This window comes from Rhinoderma darwinii, chromosome 3 (assembly GCF_050947455.1).
Source record: "Rhinoderma darwinii isolate aRhiDar2 chromosome 3, aRhiDar2.hap1, whole genome shotgun sequence".
Classification (NCBI taxonomy): Eukaryota; Metazoa; Chordata; class Amphibia; order Anura; family Rhinodermatidae; genus Rhinoderma; species Rhinoderma darwinii.
Genome location: NC_134689.1, coordinates 294,206,585 through 294,220,189, shown reverse-complemented (window position 1 = coordinate 294,220,189; position 13,605 = coordinate 294,206,585). Strand labels below are relative to the sequence as shown.

The 13,605-nt window shown below is 40.9% G+C and overlaps 1 protein-coding gene across 3 annotated transcripts in view; it reads right to left on the bottom strand.

Annotated features, from left to right (window-relative positions):
- The window catches only part of EFL1 (elongation factor like GTPase 1), a 312,225-nt gene that overhangs the window by 26,330 nt on the left and 272,290 nt on the right, over positions 1 to 13,605 (bottom strand). For all 3 annotated transcript variants that reach the window (XM_075858080.1, XM_075858078.1, XM_075858081.1), the window contains exon 19: positions 693 to 877. In XM_075858080.1, coding sequence (XP_075714195.1) covers positions 693 to 877 — 185 coding nt within the window. The remainder of the gene's footprint in view (positions 1 to 692; positions 878 to 13,605) is intronic.

Below are 13,605 nucleotides of genomic sequence, written 5' to 3'. Positions count from 1 at the left end.
TGGGCACATTTCTACAACATTACTTCTATAAAGTGGAATCATTTAAAGGACAAATTAATAATATGTAAGATTATACCCACTCCGTTATAGCTGCAAACAAGATTCCTACCAATTACCTGCTCAGAGACAAAACAACGTCTGAAATAAACACTACTGGCAGAGGGATTTTTTTTTGTTCACATTAGTTAACACTATTCGAGTAATCCCGAGAATCCGCTGGTTGGTATTAGAGACAAATAGTGCAAATAAAAGCAACGGTGTCGCCCATAGCAAATAGAATACAGCTGGCATTTTTTGGAGCCTGGACGGAAAATGATAGCAGTAAGTGAAAAATATGTTTGTTACATGACGTGCAACTATCTTTAATATATACAATTTATATATGTAGTCAGATAGCAACGCTTTCCTATTAATACAGTGTATACGCGGTATAGGACCCTATACGGGCAAGTGCATGACATCTGATCAATATTAACTGCATAACAATTGATCGCTAATTAGAAAGTACACCCTTTCTCATCTAATGTATGAAACTGATGTAGAAACAATATTTGCATTATTTCCTAAGTCTATGGACAGAATAGCACATGAAATATTAACATGAATGAACTATGGAGGGGTACCCATCTGCCAAGTTTCGTACGATAGTCTCATTTGATGTGACGACTATTCAGAAGGAATAATGTGTTTACCTCCCAGTGACTGAACACCAGCTGGGGGCTGGCCAGGCCACTTGTCCTCTTTCTTATTTCATCAGCAAAGCCAAAGCTTTCGGCCACGGGTAACACCGACTTGATAATGAACATATCTGTTCCTTCTTTCATCTCCTCCAACAAGACACGACCTTCTCTTTTAGACAGGACACCATACATACGACCTACAAAAATGTTCAAAAGACAAAAAGAAAATGTGAGCCAAGTCTTTTGCCCTGAAACATCCCCATGCTACACTCATTGTAGAAAACAATTCACCATGCAAGTCATATTTTTGCAAATAGAAAATAGTGTTAAGACTGTCTCATAGTGTTATAAAAAAAAAATAATGAATTAATAAAAATCTTGTGACAACCATCACGACCAATCATCGACAATCATGCAAAACTATTGAGCTTCTTAATGCTTCTTTTTATTTTAAAAGGAAACGGTTACGTTGAACACGACGACAATATGATCTGCAGGCAGCATGTTATAGAGCAGAATGATATATAATTTTATGGGAAAATATTTAGTAGAACTTGTAATATCTTCATTTAAATCCCTGCTTATTCTGAGCTTAGTCGTCCAGTGGGCGGTCCTACTCAGTGATTGACAGCTATGTATGCATGTTCGTATGGGGAAGACTGTTAATCACTGAGTAGGACCGCCCACTTAACTCCTAAGGCTAGAATGAGCACATGAATCAATAAATCACAAGTTATACTAAATCTTATCCTACAAAATTATACATCAATTTGTTCCGCTCCTCTTGCTCTGTAACATGGTACTCGCAGATTGGACAGCATTTTCAAGGTGACAGGTTCCATTTAAAGTTCTGTTTTATGGCTCTGTCTAGAAGCCATATATTAAGTGCCAAGGTTCTGGCTTTCCTGATCTCGATCTCACAGGAGAAGATCTGATCCTGTCCTCCACCAACTGAGTCGTAATAAGGCTGTGTGTATGAAACACTACTATGAGCAATGCCGTATCTGTTTGTCAAACTCATAGTTCAGCATTTCATGGGTGAAAATTCTACATTAGATTATGGAATGGCTAATTTATGCTCCAATTGGCAGTTAACATTACTTATTGGAGGTGATTATGCTCTATTATAATGAACATACACAAAAGGATATAGTGCCATAATCTACTTCACAACAATCATTGTGACACAATTAGCTCCTCCTGCCAATCCTAATAACAATAATTCAATTGTCCGTCACAAAGTTATTAGGTTCCACAGCAGACAACTGATTGATATAGATTTTAACCCCTTCCCACTGAAGCCACGTTTGACCTTCCTGACAGAGCCTCATTTCACAAATCTGACATGTGTCACTTTGTGGGGAAATAACTTCAGAATGCTTTTACATAACCAAGCGATTCTGAGATTCTTTTCTCATGACACATTGGACTTTATGTTACTGGTAAAATTCAATCGATACATTCAGTATTTAATTGTGAAAAACACCAAAATTTAGCGAAAAAAAAATGCAAAAATTAACATTTTTATAAATTTAAATGTATCTGCTTGTAAGAGAGATAGTAAGATCACACTACATTAAAACTTTAGCAGGTATTTCTCACATTTTCAAGAAAATTTCAAAAGGCTATTTTTACAGGGGCCAGTTCAGTTGTGAAGTGGCTTTGAGAAGCCCATACAATACAAATCCCCATAAGTCATAATTTTAAAAACTGCACCCCTCAAATTATTCAATACGGCATTTATAAAGTTTCTTAACCCTTTAGGAGTTTCACAAGAATTAAAGCAAAGTGGAGGGGACATTTACAAATGTAATTTTTTTTGCAAAAATACATTTTGAATCCTTTTTTTTTCCTGTAACACAGAAGGTTTTACCAGAGAAACACAACTCAATAATTCTTGCCTGGATTCTGCAGTTTTTAGAAATATCCCACATGTGGCCCTAGTGTGCTAATGAACTGAAACACCGTCCCCAGAAGCAAAGAAGCACCTATTGGATTATGGGGCCTTCTTTTTATTAGATTAGATTTTAGGCACCATGTCAGGTTTGAATAGGTCTTGTGGTACCAAAACAAAGGAAACACACAGAAAAAGATTCAATTTTGGAAACTACACCCCACAAGGAATTCATCTAGGCGTGTAATGACCATTTTGACCCCACAGGAGTTTCATAGATTTTATTCTAATTTGGATGTGAAAATGAAAAATTAAAATTTTTCCAATAAGATGTCGTTTTCGCAAAAAAAAAGAAAAAAAAAAAAGAAGACCAATTATAACAAGAAATAAAGAAGAAAAAGCCCCCCAACATTTGTAAAGCAACTTCTCTGGAGTATGTAAATACCCCATATGTGGTCATTAAGTGCTGTTTGGGCACATGGCAGGGCTCAGAAGGGAAGGAGCACCATTTGGCTTTTGGTGCGCAGATTTTGCTGGATTGGTTTCACGGCACTACGTCGCATTTGCAAAGCCCCTAAGGTACCAGTACAGTGGAAACTACCCAAAAGTGACTCCATTTAGGAAATTACACCCCTTGAGGAATTCATCGTGTAGTGAGCATTTTGACCCTACAGGTGTTTCATAGATTTTAATAGAATTTGGCAGTGAAAAAAACCCATTTTTTTTCAATAAGTCGTCGATTTAGCGCAAAATTGAAAAATTTCTCAAATACAGGAAAAAAATAACCGCAACATCTGTAAAGCAACTTCTTCCGAGTTCGGCAATACCCCATATGTGGTCATAAACTGCTGTTTGGGCACACGGTAGGGCTCAGAAGGGAAGGAGCGCAATTTGGCTTTTGGAGTGCAGATTTTGCTGCATTGGTTTCTGGGTGCTATGTCGCATTTGCAAAGCCCCTGTGAGACCAAAACAGTGGAAACCCCCCAGTAGTGACCTCATTTTGGAAACTACACCCTCAAGGTATTCACCTAGGAGTGTAGTGAGAATGTTAACACTGCAGGTGTTTAAGAAATTAGTATGCAAAGGGCAATTTTTCCAGATATATTCCAATATTTTGTGCCCAGCTTGTGCCACCATGAAAAGACAGCTCTCTAATTACTATGCTGTTTCCCCCGATTTTAGAAACACCCTACATGTGGCCCTAATCTTTTTCCTGGACATTTGACAGGACTCAGGAGTGAGAGAGTACCATGCGAAATTGAGAGCTAATTTGGCGACTTACAAAGTATTGGTTCACAATTGCAGGGAACCCCTGAAAAGTGATCCCATTTTGTAAACTACACCCCTCGAGGCATTTATTAAGGGGTGAAGTGAGCATTTACACCCCACAGGTCTTTTCCATACATGATTGCGCAGCAGATGGTGCAGAGTAAAAATTGCAATTTTTCCCTAGATATAGATCCCTGGAAATATGTTGTGCCCAGCTTGTGCCACTGGAGACACACACCCCAAAGTATTACTGGTAATTCAGTTTATAACGTTGGGGCGTATTTAAGCTGTGCAGAGTACATCAGGGGCATAGTCAGGTGGTATAATAATGGGGTAATCTATAAAATAATCCATAGATGTGTGTTACGCTGTGACACAATCCTTTCTGCACAGGCCGATGTTGCACTGATAAATGGTGTCCTTTCTTATCCCCCCTTTGGTCCACACTCTGCACCTTTGCAGTTTGGGGAATTTTTCTGGGAAGTGTTGTCCTGGTATAATATGGGCACCTTCGCTTTCAGCAGATATATTTGGGCCCTCCCCTGACTGGTTCCCTAATTTTCGGGCCATGATAAATCGCCTCTTGAAACAGAAGAAATCTTCCCCTCGGGCCGGCACAATGGCATATTTTTTCTTTCCCGACTTATTGGAGCCTTAACTTCTTTTATTCTTTCATAGACATAGTGGTACGAGGGCTGTTTTTTTGCGGGACGAGCTGTAGTTATTATTGGTACCATTTTGGGGTACATGCGACTTTTTGATCACTTTTTATCCTTTTTTTTTTTAGGAGGCAAGGTGACCAAAAAACAGCAATTCTGACATATTTTTTTTTTTATATAGCGTTCACCATGCGTTATAAATTACACGTTAACTTCATTCTGCGGGTCAGTACGATTCCGGCGATACCTAAGTTATAGAACTTTTTTATGTTTTACAACTTTTTGCACGATAAAATTACTTTTGTAAAAATAATGTCTATTTTCTGTTGCCAAGTTGTGAGAACCATAACGTTCTAATTCTTTTGTCGACGGAGATGTATGAGGGACGAGTTGTAGTATTTATAAGTGCCATTTTTGGATACATGCAACTTTTTGATCACTTTATATTCCAATTTTAGGAAGGCAAAGTGACCAAAAGAAACAGCAAATCTGGCATTGCTTTTTTTTTTTTTTTTACGGTGTTCACCGCACGGGACAAATATAATATTTTTATAGTTCAGGCTGTTGCGGACATGCTGATAACAAATATGCATGCTTTATTTTTTTCAATAATAAAGGACTTGATAAGGGAAAAGGGCGATTGTGTTTTATTTTATTCCTAGAAACTTTAATTTTTGACAACTTTTTTTAACATTTGTTTTAGTCCTACTAGGGGACTCGAAGGTCCAACTGTTTGATTTATTTTCGAATACATAACACTACCAATGTAGTGCAATGTATTAGAACTGTCGGTCGTTCACTGACAGCCGATTATGCTTGGCCTCCGGGTGGCGACTAATCGGCATCCGTAATCGGCAGAGCGGGAGGCCATTGTTAGGCAGTGCATGAGGCCACTGTAACATACAGCTGACACCCGGGGATGAAGGCACGGACTCAGCTTCTAAGCCCGTGCCATCCCTTTGTTGTATGGATACGGAAAATTGCGGGAAGCACTAGATTTCCATGAAGTATACATACGACAAATGTCGGGAAGGGATTAATAGCATGACTAAGTTGTCTCACTGTGACTTTGAAAACAATTGCACATTTTGGATATTCAGGAGAAAGGACGGCATCTCCTCTGCAGTCAATTTTGCTGATGCATGAGATGTAAGGAGAACATTTGACATCATTAATATAAACAGGCTGTCCGCATACTCCACAAAGCCTTTTGATCTTCAGAAAATATCCTTTGTTGGGCGAGATAACATATCACAAGTGAATTTATCAGGAATATGTAGGATTATTTACAGACTTTGATGGCAAACCCAAAATTCCATTCAGATTTAAAGAGCACCCATTGCTTATACATGACAAAGACAACCATTATATGTGAACCTATGGTGTGTGTATATGGGATAATGTGCCCCCTACTGTACATTAGAAGAATATTAGTAATGACCATATAAAAGAACATGGCTGCAGGCTGAGTGTATTTATACAGGTCACAACTCTTCATAGTAACATTTATAATAAGGGGATACATTATTCCTTAGAATATACACCTCAGATGCAGCAAAACCTCTTCTTAAAGAGAAAAGAGGAGATTCCTGTACACCATTTATTGACGGATATGAAACTCATCTTTTTCATAAAGTTCTGTGTAATACACATTCCAGCTGCTGCAGTACCTCTTTTTTAAGAAAGGGGGAACACTACAAGCCAGTCAGTCAATCAGTGGTTGAGAAAGGAGAAGTTCTTACAAAAGCAACCTGTGGCAGATTACTTTCTCAGAAAGAGATAAGCAGTGCCATTGTAGCACAAATTATCTCTGTATAATTGTCATATTATGACTTTGGGTTGTCAGGCACCCTGTCGCTGGCAAACATTCTGTCTATTACTTAGACCAGGGGTGGGGAACGTACGGCCTGTGGGATCATTTGGTCCGGCCCGACCTCACTTTGACCGCCGCTGCGGATGGAGCCAGGTATGGCGACGGCAGCGGCAGTCTGTGTGCAGGCCCAAGAGTGGCTCAGTCCGGTCACCTGACCTGAGTCAATGACGTAAGGTCAGGGGACTGGACTGTACCAGCTCAAAAGTGGACCAGTCCGGTCACCTGACCTGAGTCAGTGACGTGAGGTCAGGTGACCGGACTGGTCCACTACCGGGCCGGCAGTGGCCTAGGTATAGGGGTTGAAACGGGGCCCCTGAAGTCAGACCGTGCTGGTTCCGCTCCCAACTGTATCTGCGTCACAGCACAGTGCAGAGGAGGAGAAGGATCTCCTTCACCCGTCGTGGGAACAGCGATAGGTAAGTAATTATCTTATTATTTTTCTATTAGGTACATACATATGGGGGCATTATACTGGGTATGGGAGGGGGGCTCATATGGTAGCTGCTGAGAGGGCATCATACTGTAGGAGGAGCATTATACTGGGTATGGGACAGCTAAGGGGGGCATTATACTGTATGGGGGGCATTATACTGTATGGAGCAGCTATGGGGGCATTATACTGTATGGGGGAGCTATGGGGGCATTATACTGTGTGGGGCATTCTACTATATGTGGCAGCTATGGAAGGCATTATACTGTATGGGGCAGCTATGGGGGGCATTATACTGTATGGGAGCGTTATACTATATGGGGAAGCTATGTGGAGCATTATACTGTATGGGGCAGCTATGGGAGGCATTATAATGTATGGGGGGTATTACTTACTCAAAGTGAGGTCAGGTGACTCAAAGGGGCTTTTTTCATCAAGGACATTTATGATATATCCACAGGATAGTCCAAGACAAATAGTAGAACAACAGCACACGTCTTCAGATCTTCAAAGTGGTTTTATTGTCAAAACATCCACGACAAACAGGCAACGTTTCGACCCATAGTGAGTGTGGGGTCTTTATCAAGCCTTTGTCCACAGGATAGGTCATAAATGTCCGATAAATGCGGGCCCTAACTCTGGGTCCCAAGTCAATATCAAGACATTGTTCTACCTCTTTTGTTGTCGCTGAAGCTTTTGATTTCCAACCATGAAGAAAACAGCATAACTTGCTGAGCTATGCTGTTTCCGCAAGTCCCATAGAACTGAATAGTAGTTACGGAAACCGCGTAACTCGCATGCTACGCTGCTTCCGTAACTGCCATTCACTACTATGGGACTTCTGGAAACAGCGCAGCTCAGCAAGCTATACTGTTTCCTTCTTCATGGTTGGAAATCAGATGGAACACGGAGCATTTTGAAAACTGCACCCCTCAAAGTATTCAAAACCGCATTCCGAAAGTATTTGAACCCTTTAGGCGTTTCACAGGAATTAAGGCAAATTAGAGGTGTAATTTACAAATACATTTTTTTGCTGAAATTCATTTGTAATATATTTTTTTCTATAACACAGAAAATTTTACCAGAGAAACGCAACTCAATATTTATTGCCCAGATTCTGCAGCTTTTAGAAATATTCCACATGTGGTCCTAGTGTGATAATGGACTGAAGCACAGGCCTCAGAAGCAAAGGAGCACCTAGTGGATTTTGGGGCTCCATTTTTTAGGTTTGAAGAGGTCTTGTGGCGCCTAAACAGTCAAAATTCTCCCAAATATGACCCCCTTTTGGAAACTACACCCCTCAAGGCGGTTCTCTAGGGGAATAGTTAGCATTTTGACCCCACAGTTTTCTTGCAGAATTTAGTAGAATTAGGCCTCATGCACACGACCGTAGTGTTTTTCTGGTCCGCAAATTCCAGGACCGTGTTCCGTGAAATGTCCTCCGCAGTTCATCCGTATGTAATCCGCAGTTCATCCATATGTAATCCGCAAAATGCGGATAAAAAGAAAAAGCCTAGGTAAAACAGGATGACGACAGAACTCATTCCCGGTCGTCGCCTAGCAACACTTCCACAAATCCGCAAACTGCGGTTGACACACGGAGGTGTACCCGCATTTTCCACGGGCCCATTGACTTCTATGGGCATGTCCGCATCGAATTTGCGGGCCGTAATAAGACATGTCCTGAGTTTGTGCGGCACGGATTTGCGGACATGCGGGGACCCGTGAAAACACGGATAGTGTGTATGGGCCCATAGAAATGAATGGGTCCGCAATTCTCCCATGGATTTTCGGGGGAATTGCGGACGCAAAAACACGTTCGTGTGCATGGGGCCTTAGTCTGTGAAGATGAAAATCACCTTTTTTGCCTGCAAAAACATCGAATTTTTTCATTTTAACAAGGAATAAAGGAGAAAAAGCACCCCAACATTTGTAAAGCAATTTCTCCCGATTACAGCAATACCCCATATGTGGTCATAAACTGATGTTTGGACCCATGGCAGAGTTCAGAAGGGAGGGTGCGCCTTTTGGATTTTGGAGCGCAGATTTTGCTGGATTGGTTTTCAGTGCCATGTCGCGTTTGCAACACCCTGGAGGAACCAAAACAGTGGAAACACCCCAAAAGTAACCCCATTTTGGAAACTACACCCCTTAAGGAATTTTTCTAGGGGTATAGTTAGCATTTTGACCCCAAAGGTTTTTTGTAGAATTTAGTGGAATTAGGCCGTGAAAATGAATATCAACATTTTTGTCCACTAAAATATTGAATTTTTTAATTTTCACAAGGGATAACAGAGAAAAAGCACCCCAACATTTGTAAAGCAATTTCTCCCGAGTACGGCAATACCCCACATGTGGTCATAAATGGTTTTTATTAGAAATTAATTAACCCTTTCAGGACTGATCCTTTTTTGCTTTTTCATTTTTCACTCCGCGCCTTCTATGAGCCATAACTTTTTATTTTTCCATCAGTAGAGTGGTGTGAGGGCTTATTTTTTGTGGGAGGAGTTGTAGTTTCTATTGACACCATTTAAAGTACCATAAAATGTACTGGGAAGCTGAAAAATAATTATTTGCGGGTCGAAATTGGAAAAAACTGTGATTCCACGATTGTTTACGTCTTTCACCGTGCGCTAAAAACGTCAACTTTAGTCTTATTCTGCGTCTCAATACGATTACGGTGATACCAAATGTATAGTTTTTTTTATATTTTACTAGTTTTACAAAGAAAAGACTATTTTTAAAAATACTTTATTCTGCGGGTCAGTACGATTACGGCGATACCATATGTATATAGTTTTTTTTGTTTTGCAGCGTTTGCACAATAAACTTACGTTTCACCATATTCTGAGAGCCGTAACTTTTTTATTTTTTAGTCAAAACAGCTGTGGGAGGTCTTGTTTTTTGTGGGACGGGTTGTAGTTTTTATTGGTACTATTTTGGGGTAAATGCGACTTTTTGATCACTTTTATTCTACATCTTGGGAAGGGTGGTGACCAAAAAATAGGGATGCTGGCATAGTTTTTAGTTTATTTTGTTTGCGGCGTCCACCGTGCTTACGAACGCGGTGATACCAAATATATGCACTTTTTTTTTTTAAACGGTTTCATTTTTTTCCTATAATAAATTACTTATTATTGGGGAAAAAAAAACTTTTATATTTATAAACTTTTTTTTTTACATTTTACACTTTCTTTTTTTTACCTGTAGCTCTGATTGCTGCTAGAATACATTACACCATTTAGTAGTGTAATGTATTCCAACTGTCAGTGTGACGTCACAGTCACTCTGACAGTAAGTCTACGAGGACCAGCTAGAGGCTGGTCCCCATAGGCTTCCATACATGGCAGAACCGGAGGCCGTCACAAGCATCAGCAACCCCTACAATTGCATGGGGGCTGCCGATGTGCTACCACCCTAAATGCGGCAATCGCAATCGATCGCCGCATTTAGGGTATTAATTGCCAAAATCAGCAGCGATGAGCTGTTGATCGGCAACACTGGAGTGTCAGCTGTCGGGGACAGCTTACCTCCCGGTTCCCGATGCACACCTTGTCGCCGACAGTGTGCATCGGGAACGACACAGTGACTTCCTGTCACTCTGACAGGAAGCCTATCAGGACCAGCCGGAGGTTGGTCCTGATGGACTTCCGTCCATGGCAGACACGGAGGCCATTGTTTGGCTTCCGTTTGCCATGCTAACTAACGGCAAACCCCGCGATTTCAGACCGGGGTCTGCCGATATGCTAGAAACTCCTAAAATGTGGCAATCGCAACCGATCGCCGCATTTAAGGGGTTAATTCGCCTAAATCAGCGGCAAAGGACCATTGGCTGGCAAGAGTGGAGTGTCAGCTGTCGGCGACAGCTGACCTCCCAGTTCCCGATGCACACTGTCGCCGACAGTGTGCACCGGAAACAACTCAGTAACTATACGTCCTCGTGCGGGGAGTAACCTCCCGCGACGACGTATAGTTACTTACTCGTGCGGATAGGGGTTAAGTAAGTCGGAACAACTTACTGCTGCAAGCTCTTTCAAAACTTACCATTGTTAAGAGTCGACTGCGCGCTAGACTGACCGACGCAACATCATCAATACTGGTGAACATCACACGCCTCACCAAAGAGCAGCAGTTCCAGCCATCATATTAGGTGAGTTGATTAGATGTTTGACCAAATTTAGCAGGGTAATTTTTAAGTTGATAATTTTGTATGGCCTGCGAATGATGTTATAAATATCCAAATGGCCCTTGGCAGAAAAAAAAGATTCCCCACCCCTGACTTAGACCTACAGAATTTCCAGTGAATTAACGGCAGAGAAGAGGCAAAGAATTAAATGGAACCTGCCACATTGAACATGCAGTCTGATCTGCAGGCATCATGTTCTAGAGCAAGGGGAGCTGTGCAGATTGATATACTAGTCCTTCTCAATTAATTGGAATATCATCAAAACAGAGAGATCTATTTCCAGCATTTATTTCTTTTAATGTTGATGATTATGGCTAACAGTTAATGAAAACTCAAAATTTAGTCGCTCAGAAAATCAGATTATTATAGAAGCCCAATTTCAAAAATTATTTTTAATACTGAAATGTTGGCCTACTGAAAAGCATATACAGTATATGCACTCAATACTTGGTCAGAGCTCCAACTCTGCATGAATTACTGCATCAATGCGGCGTGGCATGGAGGCGATCAGCCTGTGGCACTGCTGAGGTATTATGGAAGCCCAGGTTGCTTTGATTGCAAACACTGCCAAAAGTACCAATACCTGGTTTAATAACCACAGTATCACTGTACTTGATTGGCCAGAAAACTCGCCAGACCTAAACCCCCATAGAGAATCTATGGGGTATTTTCAAGAGGAAGATGAGAGACACCAGACCCAACAATGCAGATAAACTGAAGGCCGCTATCAAAGCAACCTGGGCTTCCATAACACCTCAGCAGTGCCACAGGCTGATCGCCTCCATGCCACGCCGCATTGATGCAGTAATTCATGCAAAAGGAGCCCCGACCAAGTATTGAGCGCATATACTGTACATACTTTTCAGTAGGCCAACATTTCGATATTAAAAATAATTTTTGAAATTGGGCTTATATAATATACTAATTTTCTGAGACACTAAATTTTGGGTTTTGTAACGGCTGCCGCGCCGTTCCCCGTCCCTTCCATGGCCTCTGCACCCTCCATTCCCTCTTGCTCGTCCCGAGCTCCACTTACCCAATCCAGACGCTCTGCAGGCTCTGGGCGGCGTCAGGTAAGTGCATCTGTCACCTCCCTCTGCAGCTGTCACTTCCTATTTAAGGATCCTCCTCCCTCAGATCCTTGCTTGTTCAACCAAGTTATCCCTGTGAGCTTCCCTGTTCCCAGTTTACCTTGCCTTCTGCCTTTGTCTGGATTTCCCATTGTGACCTCTGCCTGTACTTGTACTATCCTTGCCTGCCGCCTGCATTGACCTATTGCTATCCATACCCGTTACGACGTCTGCTGCCTGTCCTGACTTCTGGCCTATACATCCGACTGCCTCTAAACCCGCTGTGCCAAGCGTTGCCCTGGGTTACAAGCACCATCTCCCAGACGATACAGAGGATCCACAAACAAACCGGTGAGAACCGTCATAGGTTTTCATGAACTGTTAGCCATAATCATTAAAATTAAAAAAATGCTGGAAATAGATCACTCTGTGTGTAATAAATCTATATGAGATATGAGTTTCAATTTTTTAATTGAATTACTGAAATAAATTAACTTTTTGATGATATTCTCATTCATTGAGAAGGACTAGTATTGTTTTGTTGAAAAATATTCAGTAAAACTTCTAATTTATTCATTTAAAGTCCAGCTCATTCTGAACTTATGAGTCCAGTGGGCGGTGATTGCCAACTGTCCTTGTCTGGTATGCTAAATTAATTGTACTGTGGTGGCTCTGCCCTCTTCATAAGCCCCACCCACTTTATTTAAAAGCAGCGGAGGTGGCGTAAAAATAGAAATGTTGCTAATTTTTACGCAAAAAAACTAGTTTGTGCGACTTTTCTACGGCAGAAAACTGCCGTAGTGGGCTTCATAGACCCCCCAATAATTGGACAGCGCTGCAAAATATGCTGCCGCTATAAATGCAACAGAAAAATAACAAAAAAAATACATAAATAGTGGATTATTTCACTATAATTGCACTTAACCCCTCTTTTTTTTCCATTTATGATGGGTGTAAATGCTGGGGAGATTTTACTACCATTGCTTAGGCAATCATTATTGATTTTGTCTTACCACTATATCTGATGGCCAGTATTAAAGCCATCATAGACTAATTAAGGAAATAAAAATAACCCATGCATTTACTTCCATAAGACATAAGTGTGAGATCAGTAAAATGCTGTCCAAGGAATAATAGTAAAAGCCTTAAGCCAGTACATATGGAGTTCATTTAAAACTGCAGAGTCACATAGGAATTCCAGACATCAATAGGTCAGAGATTTTTTTCTTTCTGTTCTCCAATGATTTATCAGATCACATGTTTAGCAGTGAGCCGCTTAAGTTTATGTGCAGTGTCGTATATATGACATTTGACATTTGTGGTCAGGGATCATTATGCTGTGCTACAATCTGCAATATATGTTTAAAAGGCAGTAAATTACCCTTGTGCTCGTAATAACAAATTTATCATGCGTTTTACTACTTTATGGACTATCTACTAAACAGTATGGACAAGAAATTAAAGGTTCCAAACATGACCATTTTCAGACATTACATTGTAAGTCAAGACGGTAGCATTAAAAGACACTCCACTGAAACTACACT